This window comes from Colias eurytheme, chromosome 1, assembly GCF_061535395.1.
Source record: "Colias eurytheme isolate Ceu_HAF_F1 chromosome 1, ilColEury1 Martin Lab GWU primary, whole genome shotgun sequence".
In the NCBI taxonomy this organism is placed as follows: Eukaryota; Metazoa; Arthropoda; class Insecta; order Lepidoptera; family Pieridae; genus Colias; species Colias eurytheme.
In genome coordinates, this window is record NC_142980.1 from 2,017,601 (window position 1) to 2,034,315 (window position 16,715).

At 35.8% G+C, this 16,715-nt stretch overlaps 1 protein-coding gene and 1 pseudogene across 1 annotated transcript; one reads left to right on the forward strand and one right to left on the reverse strand.

The window, feature by feature from the left end:
- Positions 1 to 528: 528 nt before the first annotated feature.
- LOC149910885 (uncharacterized) lies at positions 529 to 1,830 on the forward strand. The gene has a single exon (XM_090102821.1). It carries the CDS (start codon positions 624 to 626, stop codon positions 1,767 to 1,769), a length of 1,146 nt encoding a protein of 381 aa, XP_089958947.1. The 5' UTR covers positions 529 to 623; the 3' UTR covers positions 1,770 to 1,830.
- A 10,894-nt stretch (positions 1,831 to 12,724) lies between these two features.
- Positions 12,725 to 16,416, reverse strand: LOC149910886 (NADH-ubiquinone oxidoreductase subunit 8 pseudogene; annotated as a pseudogene).
- Positions 16,417 to 16,715: the final 299 nt, after the last annotated feature.

Consider the following 16,715-nt stretch of genomic DNA (forward strand, 5'->3'; position numbering starts at 1 on the left):
TCTGATTCCATACTAAGCTTTCGTGATTTTTGGTTTATCTGCTTAGATTAATATAATAAATACAAAAAATTTAAAAACATACAAATTATGGTCCACATGAGCGGAGCCGGGATGAGCAGCAAGCATATTATGTTATTTTTTTTCATATAAATTTATACAATTACTTAATATTTCGTTGTTGTTTATAAAATATGTAAACTTACTTAAAAGGAATCCTTAAAAGGAAACACCAATGGCTGAAGTACAAAATTTTTCAAAATAACTACAGTTTAGTTAACTTATGAAGCTCTACAAGTGCTCTACAACTATTGAAATTCAATAGCTTTTTATCCGAATAGCAGAACACTGATTTTCAGTGGCCCCTCTCTGTAGTGCTTGGAGCGGCAGTTCGCAGGCAGGCAGTTCGTAAATATTATATATGTATTATAATTAGAATATGTAAATAAAAACACAAGACAATACATAATAAAGTAATATCCAGATAGAATGATAATATACCTACATAATATACATACAAAAAGAGTCTAGTGCAATGCGCGCTCCAAAGCGGACGCATTGCGCTGTGCAGAATATTCATAATAAATAATTAATATTTTTTATTATCGAAGTTTTCGCTCGTAACAATGAGCGCTACGCTTGTGCCTAATGAAGTCCTGGCATTCCTGCAGTATCAGCTGGATGTCATGGATGAAGTTAGCATAGAACAACTTTGCACGAGCAATTTTACGGAGGAAGAGATTCGTGACGCCAAATCACTTCTCTTTTCGGCATTGAATATGGCCGATAGGATGCCGTCTCGCAGGAGGGACGAGAAGGGAGAGAGAAGTCTACGGGACATCATCAAGGTGTTCAAGGAGACCGATCCGGACGACGTGCCGACTTTCGTGGCGAAGGATTTGCGTAAGCTGCCTCCCGTCACATTCGACCACGTCGACGTCACCCGCCTTCTTAAGGATATCACTTCTTTAAGGACGGCCCTAAAGGAGATGGAGGTCAAATTTGGAGCTTCCCAATCCACCATCAACGAGCTGCGTAATGAGGTCGTCGCCCTGCGCGATTCAATTTCATTATGTAGGTCAACGGAGGTTTCAAATGTGAACACACGTCGTGGAGCGCAACGTGAGACTTTTGAGTCAGCGAATTTGACGACGCCGCCGGCCGTCGACCGCGTCACGCCGCGCCCCGCCCGACCCGCGCCTCCCCCGGAGAGCCCGCCACGTGTAGCCAACCCGACACCGGCTGGTTACGCGGCCGCTGCCGCCAAGCCTCCCGTAAAGCGGCAAGATATCACCCGAGATGGAGATCCCGTTAAGCACAGGGACTCCCCGCGCCGTGCGGCACCCTTGTCGAGCGCGAATAGTCATCCACTCGATGAGGAAGGCTTTACAAAGGTAGAGAAAAGGAAGAAGAAAAAGAAGCCCTCCTCCAACAAGTGCGGTACCGCCCCGACCGGTAACAACCACCTGCTGCGGCCCGCCATACCGACGACGCAGCTGTACGTGTCCCGCCTGCACCACTCTACCCAAGCTTCTGATGTAGTGGAGTATGTGCGGGTGAAGACCAAGTTTATCGTGAGGGTCCAGCGCCTGGAGCCGCGCAACAATTTGAATTTTAATTCATTTGTTGTGCGTGTACCGAGCGAGCAGCTGTCGACCTTCATGAGCGAGGAGTTCTGGCCCCGTGGTGTTGTGTTCCGGCGGTTTCGCGGGCGGCTTCGCAACACCCAGCCAAAGCCCGTTCAGCGCAATATGACACCGCCAGTGCCGTGAATTGTGTATAGTGTAGTGCTTAATATATTCTTAGTTTTGTATTAATTTAGTTTAGTTTTAAATTATTATATCGACGATGAAGTATCAATACCTCCTAACTAACATTTTAGCGATTTTCGTTTTATAGCATTTTCGTACTTAAAATAGAGTAATACATAGGCCCATAAAAGTCATTTCTCTGTAAACAGTCAATTTGAGCAAATATTAAAGTGTAGCAATACCTTATAACAAAAGTTGCGTCATTTTTGCTGGCAATATATTCTAACTACACCCTGAAGCGTCCGCTCTATGTTTTTAAGCACGCTTTCCTTGGGCTCATTTACAGTTTATTCCTGGGTTAAGAGTTTGGCATGCTTTCAAACCAAGAAGAAAGTATTCTAACACGTGCTTCTCCATCAAACTCAACAAACCATCGAAAAATTGCCATTCTTGATGAGTTTCTTGGTGCTTTTCCAAAACTACCATCGCATTATGCGCGTAAAGATACCAACAAATTGTTCGTAGAGTCAATTAAATTACTAAGCAATGTACATATTACTGGTTTGACGAAACAGCTGCTGACCTGACGTCTAGCACTTTTGTTTCGTTTGTAATTAATTACCTGGAAAAGCATTGTGTTAGCCAACAGCTGCCTATTATTATATTTTCTGACGGATGCACTTACCAAAATCAAAACGCAGTTATGTCGAACGCACTATTATATTTTAGTAAAAAGTATAATATTACTATAACTCAAAAGTTTTTAGAACCCAGTCACACGCAAATGGAATGCGATTCAGTTCATAGCACCATTGAACGCCAACTTATAATAATATACGGGCATTTCTCCGCAACTCGAGGTCAAGCGCCTATTTTGCGTGAGAGAGGGAGGTGGGGGAAACCAGCTAAAACTGAAACCACCCGAGCACATGAAGCCAAGCAGCTTGTGAGGGCTGCCGAAGGCTTCAGGGAGACCCCAGGTGTCTTGCCCTGTACTCCGCAACCCCCGTACATTCCATGATGACGTGGGCTGCCGTTTCCTCGGACGCCATGCATGCGGACTGTCTGTGATCCCTAAATTAAAGAGATGTTTGTTGAAGGGGCCGTACCCTGTGAGGGTCCCTGTTATTACACGTAGTTGCACTCTGCGTAGGTTGAGAATCGGACGTGCAAGTCTAGAGTCAATGTTTGGTAGGGCTTCTCTGGCATGCTTGCAGTCAGATCTGCTTGAACATTCTGCTTTTTCTGCAGTGCTAGTGAGCTGGGTAATCATCACCCGGATTCAGCTTGCAGGTAGCGGTATAATTGGAAAAGGTCCCATGACCGGTGTTTCAGATGCCCTTCTGGCTAATATGTCAGCAGCATCGTTTCCTCATGAGTTACTGTGTCCTTTTATTCATTGTAGTACTAGGGACTTTCCCAGATCACATACCTACCTACCCTAGTTAGGGCTAGGTGACACTAGAATTAACCCTGAAGTGATTTCATGGCTTTTGATTGCCATGAGTGCTGCTTTGCTATCCTATACTTTGCATATGATAGGATCCGAATCGAAAAGTTTTTACATTCCTTTTGATTATGATTTATGGCTAAAACTGCAAGTAGAAGTCCTAGGCATTCAGCCTGAAATACTGTTTTACGGGATCCCAAGGGGTGCGAGATGTTAATGTTTAGGTCCTCAGAGAAGACCCCAGCACCCGTGCCATTTTCAGTCTTGGACCCGTCCGTGAAGATGAGTAAATCTTCGACGCTGTTGTGCTCTTATATTTCTTGACTTGAACGCCAACTTACGAACAAAGAAATTTACGTTCCAAGTGATTATGTCACTATAACCAAAGCAGCAAGAAAATCTCGTCCATATGAAGTTGAACAAATTGAAATAATGTTCGAGCATAATCACGTGTAGTGACAGGATTTTAAATCAACATTTTACAATTGTATTGATACAAAAACCTAATATTAAAATAAAAAAATGTTGTTATCTTTAGAACAATTTCTTCTGAGTATATTGGCAATAAATTGTATCTAAAAAATACGGCTTCCTGTTTAAATACAATTACAAGCAATATCTAATATCTGCATGTTTTTTTTAAAAAGCTGTGAAGTTACATTTAATAAATGATTCCATGATATGTAATATCCTTTGATAATGAACGTAAGCTAAAATAATAATTAAAAACGGTAACGAAAAAGAAATAAAACGTTTTTTTTATCTACTGAAAAATGTAGTTTTTGTAGTTAGCATATATTGACACTTCATCGTCGATATGTATGTTAGTCTGTAAGGTATTTATAATATGGGTCTGTACAATTTATTGTCTGTTACCTGAAATAAATAAATAAATAAAAAAAAAAAAAAATAACAAAAAATATGTTAAGACCTAATGAGAAATACGCAACTACACGCAACTAAGGTTGGATTTTGAACTCCTGTAACAGGTGTTTTTTTTTTGTTTTTTAATTTGCACAATGATTATTTTCTAACAACGTGTTGTTATAACTCTTAACACCCTTTTAAATTATAAAATATTCAAATAAATTTAAGCAAAACTTCACCAGAAATATCTATAATTCGAACTCCACATCGGAATGCTGCAATATCGGGAATTCTTCATTTTACGCATTCCGAACTAAATTATCGAATGAATAAAATCATTTACGCAATATGGGAAATATAATTAAGCCTCTGAATATGAAAGGAACCAAAATTATTTATATATTATTTAATGATGTACAGCATCATGAGGTTAACCTATATTACAATATTGATGACAATAAAAATGACGAATTAACAAATATGTTTCGCTCACAAACTTCGTACAAACAGAAATACGTTCATAATTTGACATAGTAGCTACTAACAGATAATTACAAGATAATCTTCTTATATATAAAAATGAATCGCAAAATGTGTTGGTAAGCGCATAACTCGAGAACGGCTGAACCGATTTCGATAATTCTTTTTTTATTATATTCCTTGAAGTACGAGGATGGTTTTATGTAGAGAAAACGTAAATATGTACCACGGGCGAAGCCGGGGCGGACCGTTAGTTAATGATTAAAAATACGTTTAACCTAAAGTGTGAGTATAAAATAAATAACATTCCTTTTGAAATAAAAAAGTGGTACTAAAATAATAAATAATCCATTATTTATTATTTTAGTACCACTACTATTACATTACTAATCCATTATAATTATAATGTAAAGCATAATGCCAAATCACATTGATTGTATCGTGTAGCCTTAATGGAGTTGTCCAATCCAGTCGTATATAAATGCTATGAATCATTCGCTGTGATATTCAAAGCGAATCTATTACTACCAAAATCTATCATCAGCAGTTAATAGTTTGCGACGAAGTGACAGTTATACCATTTCATAACACACCCCTTTTCACAAAGCGATTCCCGCTTACAAACGTTAAAAGAGTCAACTCAATATTATATGCCAGATAAATCCATACTAATATTATAAATGCGAAAGTAACTCTGTCTGTCTGTCTGTTACTCAATCACGCCTTAACTACTGAACCAATTTGCATGAAATTTGGTATAGAGATATTTTGATACCCGAGAAAGGACATAGGATAGGTTTTATCCCGAAAATCCCACGAGAACGGGAACTATGCGGGTTTTTCTTTGACTGCGCGGGCGATGCCGCGGGTCGAAAGCTAGTAATTAATATTTTGATGCCGTGTTGTATATGATATACACTAAGTATACTTTACAATGATTATTATTCTTAGCAGGAACTTACGTAAAAACTTACATGCTTATTGCTTAATAACATGAATAATAGAAATTATAAGTTTATGCACTAGTAAAATAAGTCATCAAAATTAGCAATAACAATCTTAAAACGTATTATTGAAACATTACCAAAGCCAATCACAGGAAGCAATTAGAATAGAATTGACATCTAACGAACACTTAAGATGTTGCAGACGCTACTACTATTCTATTACTACTATAATACTATTCCGCAATACCGGCAATACAGGATTCCACGTCTTAATCCTCTAGCCCTATATAAATGCCCATGTGAATATGTCCTTTGCATGTGATCCATCTACGTAGCAAACAAGTCTGAAGGTATTTCATCCCTGTCCGTTGTCTACTGGGCATCCGATTCAATTATTGCTCGTTGATGACCCGGCAAATGGGGACATCGTTCAAATGGACCCTATTCGTTGAGTCGGGACGGCTTAACTATACGTCGTTGTACCTATGAATTTCAATATTCATAAGTTGTTACGCTGAAATCAATTTACGACCGACGTCAGGGCAGTTGCTTTGCCATCTAGGTCATCCCTACTAAATCTAGCCTGGATCAATCTAAGGTCATTGTAGTTGAAATAACTTTTTTCTTTGAAGTTTAGGTGAGTTAGGAGGTTAATGATTGTGTTACTAGTCGGTATTTATTGATCCAATTATTCTAAAATCAATATTTTGTACATTTACTATTCTCACAATGTAAGAATAAAACACAGTAATTTGATTTTTATTAATGAGTGTGTTTCACTACATTTCCGAAGCAGTATTTAGATAAAAAAACATCAAATTTTTCTTCATAAAAACCCTCATATCCTTAAAGAAAATAAGCAATAATGTCACCCACGGGCCCCACGGCCACGATGTGTTACTAGAAATTCGTCAAATAAACGCCTGACAATAACAACATAGCAAATACATCTGCGCGCCCCTTTTATATTTCGTAAGGATCACGTAATTCGTTTTTTCTAAATTACATTAAGTCTGTTGAGGTGTTGCTTTTTATATTAAATACATAAACTGAATAACAAAATACGGTATAGTTTAAGGAATATGACTCGTAGTTGTCGGTTTTTGTGAATCACCTAGTAGTACCTAGTACTAAGTCCCAACTACTTTATTCGTAACATTTCATGGTGTTAAATAATTGACATACCTACATAGAGGTGTCGTATAACTTTAAATTAAAAATGTAAGCACTGAAATTATTAATATGAAAATGTATATAAGTAATTATTCTTCTTCTTCTTCGTTTTTTTTTTCAAATGGCAACTCCCGATCCCAGATCATCGTAATTAGAATTCTTTTAATTCACGTCTACCCTCTTCAAGATTATTTTTTTTAAACACGATAACAAAATGTGTCTCATTTACTTATTAAATCAAACAAAACTCTATTAATTAAATATGTCGCGCTTAAGTAATTAAGACTGGGAGCGAAAGAAGTGGTATTTGGCAAGAAAATATTTTGAGGAGGAACCAAGTAAGTTGAGACAATATTTATTTTATCAAAATAGAAGCCTGTACTTAGCTATTTTTTAACCTCTTATGGCTAATTTTTGCTGGAGATAATGATGATGAACCGCTGCCCTACCTCAAATTCGACTAGCTACGGCCCTGTGATGAAGTCCACTTCTATGAGGGATATCATGTGCAAAAGATACTTGTAGTTTATGTTTGCTCATAAACTATTCTTTATATATAAACTAGCTACACGCCCCGGCTTCGCACGGGTGCAATGGCGGCCGGCCGGTACCGCCGCAAACGCTACGTCCCGCAATTTTTAAATCTGTAATATCTTCGAAAATATTATCCTAAATCAGACTGTGTAAAGGGCCATATATTTTTTATTTATTTTATTTCTTTATTTGTATCAGGCAGCATTGCCCATATATTGTTAGTAGTACTTATTCTAGTGTTAGTAAAACTACATATACTTATTTTTAGATTTAAGAGTTACAAGCCATTTTTTGTTGATAAAATTATGTACATTATTGAGAACTTTTAAAATACTATTATCATTTTTATTAATTCTATCCCTAATTGAAAAATTTTTTTTCCTTATTATAGCATAAAAATCATCTACCCTGTATAATACAAACATATGAGATGCACTACAAAAACGTGGCAATCCCATGAACATCCTGAATGCATTATTATATTGTACTCTAAATGTGTTCATTGTTTTTCGTGTATGCTTCACCCATAAGCTACTTGTATAAAATGACTGACAGTAAGTTGTGAACAATAGCTTTTTGACATTCCTACTACATTTTTTAAATCTTCTTATTATCATGTTTGCCCTAACTGATAGATTTCTTCTCTCCCTCTCTATATCCTCGTCATCACTCAGAGTGCTGGTAACGAAATGCCCCAAATATTATAGATCTATATTAAACTAGATTTCCGCCCGCGGCTTCGCCCGCGTTTTCAAAGGAAAACCCGCATAGTTCCCGTTCCCGTGGGATTTCCGGGATAAACCTATCCTATGTGTTAATCCAAGTTACCCTCTATATGTGTGCTAAATTTCATTGTAATCGGTTTAGTAGTTTTTACGTGAAAGAGTAACAAACATCCATACAAACTTTCGCCTTTATAATAGTATTAAGATAAGAAATGAATTGAAGGTATTTAATCGGTTAAGGATTAATGCTGTATTGGTTAAAATCGCTTCGAAAATTAACCATTATTTGTCGTAAAAAGTAAATGACAAAAAGAAGTTATTGTGGGTTATCCATAAGAGATAGACATAATATACCATCACGGACTTTTCTGTAGACCTTTTCAATACTTAGTACATTATTTTGATAAAACTAGGGTAGGGTAGGGTTCAGCCTGCGTTTGCAATGTAAGCGGAAAAAATGTAATTATATTTACGGCATCACAATAGAAACCTCAAAAATAACAGTACTTCTCCATTATTTAATGGATGTTATTATACATATACACCTTTCTCTTGAATCACTCTATCTATTAAAAACACCGCATCAAAATCCGTTGCGTAGTTTCAAAGATTTAAGCGTACAAAAGGACATAGGGACAGAGAAAGCGACTTTGTTTTATACTATGTAGTGATTCCAATGCGATCGGAAAAATAAAGAAAAGGTATAATAACTAAATCATTGTTCATTTACTTTCAGGGTTATCTCCCTCATCAGAATCGCGAGAGCGACGCAGCAGTACTGACTCGAGTGAATATTTACCAGAGCTAAATATTGAAGTGGTACCTAAAAGAAAAGATGACGATGACCCAGAAGAGTTTTATCAGGAGTTAGAGAAAAAAATGAAGGAAATTATATCGGCAGATCGAAGAGGGCTCCTTGTGATGCCCCGAAATCTGATACTATTGACAAAGAATCAGTAGAATTAAATGCAGTAGAAAAACACAGTAGTCCAGAGATATATGATCTCCGATGTTTATATAACTCTGATAATTTTACGGAATGGTCTTCAGGAGCCAGCGGTTGCGTCGAAAGTGAAGAGTTAAGCGTGATAGTGGAACAGGAAACGTCAGAAACGAATAAATCACGTATAAAAAAACCTGATGCACATGACATTGACCAAGAGCTTTGTGAGGACGAAATAATATCAGCACCTTGTTCTCCCTTTAGGTCTAGAACGCCATCTATTTAATTGCCTAAGCTTGCTAGCACCGAAGGTACAAAAAAACACATATTTGAAAGCCATAGTCTAAATATTTACGTTAATTGTATGTCTACAATCTACATTTGGTTTTGACTTACGGCCTCTGTGTATTAGTATCAATTAATAATAAAGTAAAGTCAGGTTATAAAATTAGGCAAACCCCAGTAGATATTTTTAAATCATTATTATCACGAAGTTAATCAATAAATTATTTTAGTAATGTTTATAGTAATGTTTTCGCATGCTCTGTATTTTAATCAATGATAACTTTGTTTCAGATGCAAGAGAACATAAATCTGATGGTGACTCTGTACCAAAACCAGATATCATGAGAAATAAACGAAGTGTCCTACGTTCTACTGACGTATCCAAATATATTAGTGAAAATACGTCCACTTGTTATCCCGCTTCATTGAGTCATGTTGCCTCAGAATTATCAGTTAATTCGAAAGTTGATTCACAAAATAGTATAGAACCTCTTATGTGTTCTACTCCGAAAATTGATATCTCGGCTAGGGGGATAAAACGAAAACAAACTTCGAAGATATCTTCATCGACAGTAAAGAAAAGCAAGACAGCTTAAACAAGCTTTTCTGACAATGATGAAAATGGTTTTATTTGGAATAACTTTTTTGTTGGCAAACCTATTGTATACAATTTGTGTACGTGTAATGATCACATGTGTTCTTAATTATTAATATTTGATGTCGATCATGTTAATAGATTTCTATTGCGTATAGATTATATTGTATGACTGATATAAATCGTGTGTGCCTTAAAAATCTTATAACAAGGTTAGCACGCTAGCTAGCTATGAGTAAAGTGTTTTTCATACGGAAAGCTTATAGAAAAAAATAATTTTACAGTAAAGGAACAGAATAAATGGAAATAAAATACATGTCTAACTAAATACTAGGATAAAATCCCTAAAATAATAGATACCTAAGAAAATTAATTAAACACAAAGCGAAACAACACCCACCTTCGTGTAAGCCAAGTCACATTAAAGCAGTGAACCTATTCAAAAGAAAGTCAGGTAATTCACTTAATAGCGGTCATCTCTCTCTCATCACGGATTCTAGCTGTTCGTAACGACCTTTTACGAGAGCATTTAACTAACGAACGAGGTATAACCCCATAGTTTAAGAGTCAGTGATAATATAATTTCGAAGACCATCACTTACTGGCTGACTGAGAATTGGGGCGGATTTTTGTCATGTGCATCCATCACTAATGAATTGACGCGAAAGGGTCATCGCCAGGCGCTCTAAAAACAGGTCGTGCGTATGGACAGTTCCAATTAAATGGGAATTATCAATACGGTTTTATTGGATAGGAATAATGAATTTCGTTGAGTCATTCATGGAAAATAGTAGCAGAGCTAGTTGAAATAATTGTGGTAAGATTCGTGGAGAATTAGCTGCATTCTTCAGCTTTCCCTCAGGCATTGGCGTGTTGAGTGGAGTCGAACTGTCTCACCACAGAAATTCGATTGACAAGCGATGCGTTTGGATGAGTTGTCTCATCGAATATCTTCAACTGATATTTCTTTAGTGCAGCCATTTTAAAAGCATTACAAAGTGGATTTTTACCGTTTCAAAGAAGTTTCTATAATTTTGAATACCTCTAATCGTAATGAAAATCGATGAGTAAAGTATGAAATCTTCATCACATGAGAACTGATTGCTGACATTATAACCTCAAATTTGTAAGCAAAACAAGGACAAATCACTAGCACTCTACACTATTCAATCCAGCAACCCTATTGAAAGCTACACTTAACTGGAGATGGTTGGTTTCGCTTAAACTGATATACTTAAAGTAAAGATGAAAGGAGAGAGTCAATATTTTATATCGCTATAAAATGTTTGCGACACCTTGAAAACATGAATTCGTGGAGGTACGCTTGTGTATAAAAATACCGTAACTGTTCGAGGCTTGGAGATAAAAGCGAAAATCATCTCTGCTCGATTGTACATAAAGTACACGAATTAGCCATTAATAACAAAGATGGTGTGGTCGTAAAGGACCTATAAAATGTAGGCCAGGTGCAGGAAGGGCGCGCTGATAAGAGAAAAATATGCTGTTTGAACTGCTGTGTTTTTGTTCTTTACGTTTGCTTCTTGTTTGAGCTAGCTTACGGATTTTTTCGTAATTGTTTTTAAAACATTAATGCTCTATATTATATTATAATAGTGTTATATTGTTTAATATGTATATGACAGATCAGATAAGTTTCATATTATATGCTTAAACTGTACCACACTGTACAGTTGGACTGCTTATACCGTATTTTTAATAGATTCTTACTCATGAAGCAAAATTTATTTTCATTCAATACTCTTCTTCAATAAACGTGTATTAGATTAAATATTTTAACGAAAATATTACAATATGTCATAAAATATTATACATTCTATAAAATTTACCTAAAATACAAAACCTACATTACTCACAAATTTTGTGCAGTATCTCCAACAACAATAGAATCAGGACACACTGTTAATATGTCTCGTAACCGCGAGATTACAGGAAGATTGAGGTGGCCTTATGAAAGTGACGTCAAAGCCCGACCACGAGCCAAATGAACACTAGGTATTATTGACTCTGGCCATTATTTGCTATTCTGATGAACTCGGTACAAAATTATTTATATAGAGCAACTAGCGGTCCGCCCCGGCTTCGCCCGTGATCGAACTGCACATGGTGTGCGAATTTTATTATAATCGGTTAAGTGGTTTAGGAGTCCATTGAGGACAAACATTGTGACACGAGATTTATATAATAATACTAGCTTTCCGCCCGCGGCTTCGCCCGCGTTTTCAGAGAAAACCCCGCATAGTTCCCTTTCCCGTGGGATTTCCGGGATAAAACCTATCCTATCTCTCAAGTTGGATCGAACTGCACATGGTGTGCGAATTTTATAATAATCGGTTAAGTGGTTTAGGATTCCATTGAGGACAAACATTGTGACACGAGATTTATATATATTAAGATATTATAATGATTAATTTCGTTATTAAAGTCTGTTTGATCACTATCCCACACCCCGATATGTCCGATATTGGAATCCAAACGAAACCACCGCGACGGATACGGCCGCACTAAATAATTCTGATAATGATGAAGTTTAATGGAATCTCGGCCCAGGATAACGATTAGGTGGAATTGAAATTTTATCCATTCCACTTCGCAGATACGTCATCTATAATTCATATTTCATACATTATGCAAAATTTCATAAACGACTCCGACAAAACCGAGTTTAAATATTAAGGATCCACGTCCAATTTTTTGATGGACAAGTCCTAATTAAATAATGATGAAATATGGCAATGTTTTAAGTGCTTAGTTTAATTTCTTATTTAAATATCAGCGCTATCTAAAATTACACAGCGGGAATAATTTGTTGGTGGGAGGTTGGTAAGGAAAACAACATTATATTGTTGGACTAGATTTAATTAGCTGCTTTAAATTCATTATTCAGTACAAATAACAATACAGCGCGAGGGAAACTCAAAAACAAGAACAACTAGAGTTAGACTGCGATAAATAAGAATTAGCGATACAAGTGATTATCGCTTAAATTGCTCACAATTTCTGGTTCCCAACGATCCCCAATCGATAGGAGCTTCTCTTTGTTATATATCAGTTCTTCGTGAGTCTCCGTGCAGTACTCGAAGTTGGGACCTTCTACTATGGCATCTACGGGACAGGCCTCTTGGCAGTATCCACAGAAGATACATTTGGTCATGTCGATGTCGTATCTGACGGCTCTTCGGGAGCCATCGGCGCGTTCTTCAGCTTCTATAGTTATCGCTTGAGACGGACAAATCGCTTCGCAAAGCTTGCACGCTATACATCTCTCTTCTCCAGATGGATATCTCCTTAAAGCGTGTTCACCTCGGAAACGCGGGGACAAAGGACCCTTCTCAAACGGATAATTGATTGTTGCTGGTTCCTTGAATATGTGTCCTAGCGTGACAGCAAAGCCTATTGGAGAGAGGCGGGATTTAAATTGGAACATGTGCTTAGCAAAAATATTATGAAAGCATAAAAGCGGGACAAATAAGGGTATTTTTACATGTGATTGTTACGGGGTTACAATTCTAGTAAATTGGAGCAATGTTTTTTCGGTAACAATGTGATAAAATCTTTCATACAGTGAGATATTTGACAGGATAAATATGTCTAGAGAGCTTATTACGTCTACGGACCCTACAAAAAAAATGTTGACTTGCTGAATTCAATATTCAAGTCTTATATTCAAAATAATAAGGTAGGAAGAATTATGAATATGTAGCTTAAATTTTAATTTATAAAGTTTTATAGATAGGGATAGGTAATAGGTAGGTATGTATTTATTCACATTTCTTTGAATATTTATAAGATACCAGCCATAATAATAAATATATAATTTTATCTTCATTTTAACTCTTCACAAAGTTGAAAACTTGTTTATAGTAGAGCCATTTTAATAGGTAACATTTGACAGTTCAACAAAATTAAACAACGTAACCTAGTAACGACAACATAGAATAACATGATATTTCTTTCTGTTAGATCTGCACATTTGCTTAACTTTTTTCAATAACGATTACATATTTATAATAATAATGACCGATACAAGTAATTTTAAGATTTCATTTTACTGATAAACCATTCTAAACATAATAAACAATTTCTGAATTGAAGAACTCGTCGCTACAATTTTGTGTCAATAAACCTTTTTTCTTTTTAAATACCAGAGATGTTACTCTAAAAATCGAGATCTGACATCTAGAATCGAATGCATTGATTACTTGTGAACAAAAATCATCATAAATTAATAAATTCGATTTACAAATGTTTTAAATCCGTATCGATTAATTCACTTTAATCGATGTTTTTAAGCAGGTTACCTCTCTTCGAAGATAAAATTTATAGACGTCAAATGTTGCCTATTAAATTGGCTCGACTATAAAACCATTTACATTGCTATAATGATGTCATTATAATTATAGTTGCTAATTTCTGATATTTACTAAATCTTTTGGTTGTTTTACTGAGACCCTGTAATATTTTATTACAAGTTAAAAAATAAAGAAAACTATTTCATTTAAATTGTAATTGTATATTATTTACCTACATATTTTATTTATATTTATTGATTATTATTATTTACCTGATTAATTTTGCAAGAACGTCTATAGTCCTTGGTTCATAGACATAGAAATGTAATCGATAAAATGTGAGTTACGACTTACGACTTTGACCATAAAAATAACGACGTAAGGTCGAAGACGACGACGTAATCGGATGCATTTCAATAACTGAATGTGGATCATTTTCAAGCTATCATAGTTCACTCTTTTCGTTAATCAAGTGAACCAAATTCATATTGAGGGCACGTGAAAGTGAGATATTACTTAAGTTAAATCTATTATTTACTAGCTGTCCGTCCCGGCTTCACCCGTGGACCGTGGTACCTACATGTTTACGTTATCTCTCCATAAGAACCATCTTCGTACAAGGAATATTATAAAAAAGGAATTAACGAAATCGGTTCAGCTGTCCTCGAGATGTGTGCTTAGCAACACATTTGGCGATTCATTTTTATAATATAAGAAGTCGAAGATAAAGCTGAACTTATTTCCCAATTATTTCACCTTTTTTTTGAGAAAAGGGAAGCGCTAGACTAACAATCTCGCCTGGTGTTAAGCTGAGATGTGGTCTAAGATGGTACGCGGTTCTGTAGAAGGTACCCGTTCACTCTACGCTTGAAGAACCCCATATTGTAGGTACTCGTCGGGGAACACAGAAACAGGAAGCATGTTCCAATCCCTCGCGGTGTGATTTGTGAATACACCTTTGGATATATGAACGTGCGCCGTGTGGGTGTTTGGTGTAGGTGTGTACCAAGGGCGAAGCCAGGGCAGATAGTCTGAGATAGTTTTCATAGTAATTAATTAATCCACATCAATGAATATTAGTAATAAATAAAATAATATAATTAACTTATTAATTATGACCATCCAGATGAAAACAACGTGGGTTTCCACTCGTCATGGATATCTAAGTAAATAAAAATATCTTCTAATTATTTTTTTATATGTTTTTTTTTATTGATAAAGTTTATACTTATTATATTTCAAACCAAACGAGAAGTTTTCTGGAAATATAGACGGAATACAAATTTTATATAATATACTATAAATATTTTACAAAAGCTCATTTTGTAGCTTTCTTGGAAGTTATATTATTGTTTTTTTATCGTTTAACATACAATAATTCTTAAATAAATTTGTTTAATACCGTTAAATGCGAGTTTCCAGAATTTGAAAACCATAATATTATGATTAATAAATGATGTTCAGTATTGAGAGAATATTTTATATCTGGATAACATTTTATACGATAAACGGACCATTTTTCAACGATTGTTCAGATTAGGTACATATTAATTTTTTAAACTAAAATAAAATCAAATATTATAACAGGTTATTATACAATATACATGTATTTAAATTTGTAATATTTTTCTTATTATGAATATAGATGAATATAAAATTAATATTTATATAAAAATGAAACCCGTTTCGCGTTGTCATGGCATGTCACGTGTGAACGGCTGAACCGATTTCGATAATCCTTTTTTTATTATATTCCTTGAAGTACGAGGATGGTTCTTATTTACAGAAAACGTAAATATGTAAGACGGGCGAAGCCGGGGCGGACCGCTAGTATTAAATATAGGGTTATATCAAAGTATTTCGTGAGAAAGTTGCAATGCATCACCTTTTTCCTAGTCTATGTATACTTATAGAATAAAAAAACTATAGATTTCCTTAAAGTACGTACATATCTTTTTTGTTTTCGAGTGCCATATTATTAACCATAAATAGATTGTATAGTACAATAACTTGATAAACACTACAATAATAAATAAATAGAAACAGCGGTGTCAACAAAAAACAAATCTACCGATGCAATAACGGTACCTCTAGCTATTTCCATCCAAAAAACAGCGTTCGCCATTCTATCTATGACGTCACCGAATTTAGTTTTAGGCGGCTGATCGTTTATGTAAATGAAGTTCACGTCGTATTTCGTCCTAGGGCAGCAGTAGTAAGGCGGTACTGGTGAATTACAAGGCGGTATATACCGAGGTACGGGAATAGCAGGCGGTCGAGGACACGGCTCATACCCGCAGTCCCCAGTACTCCCGAACCTTATCGGAACCTTCCACCAATTCCTCGTTCCACGCAGCATGTTCCAACAAAGCTGAAACGTCACAACGTTAACGTCACAAGTGCCACAGATAAAAAGCCTATTAATTTTATCTCAAGTCATTTTTAATGGCCATTATTTTTCACGTAAAGAGGTTTGACGCGCTCCGAATCGATCGATTAAGTAAGTGTCGAGGTTAAGCGATGAGATTTTGATTTATAGGCGTGATGTAGTTGGCTGTAATTTTTTGGTTATATTATCGGAGCATCTTAATTTACTGTTCAAGTATTTTATGCGAATTTTTATCAGAGCTCGGGCTGTTATAAGGATCTTTTTTGACT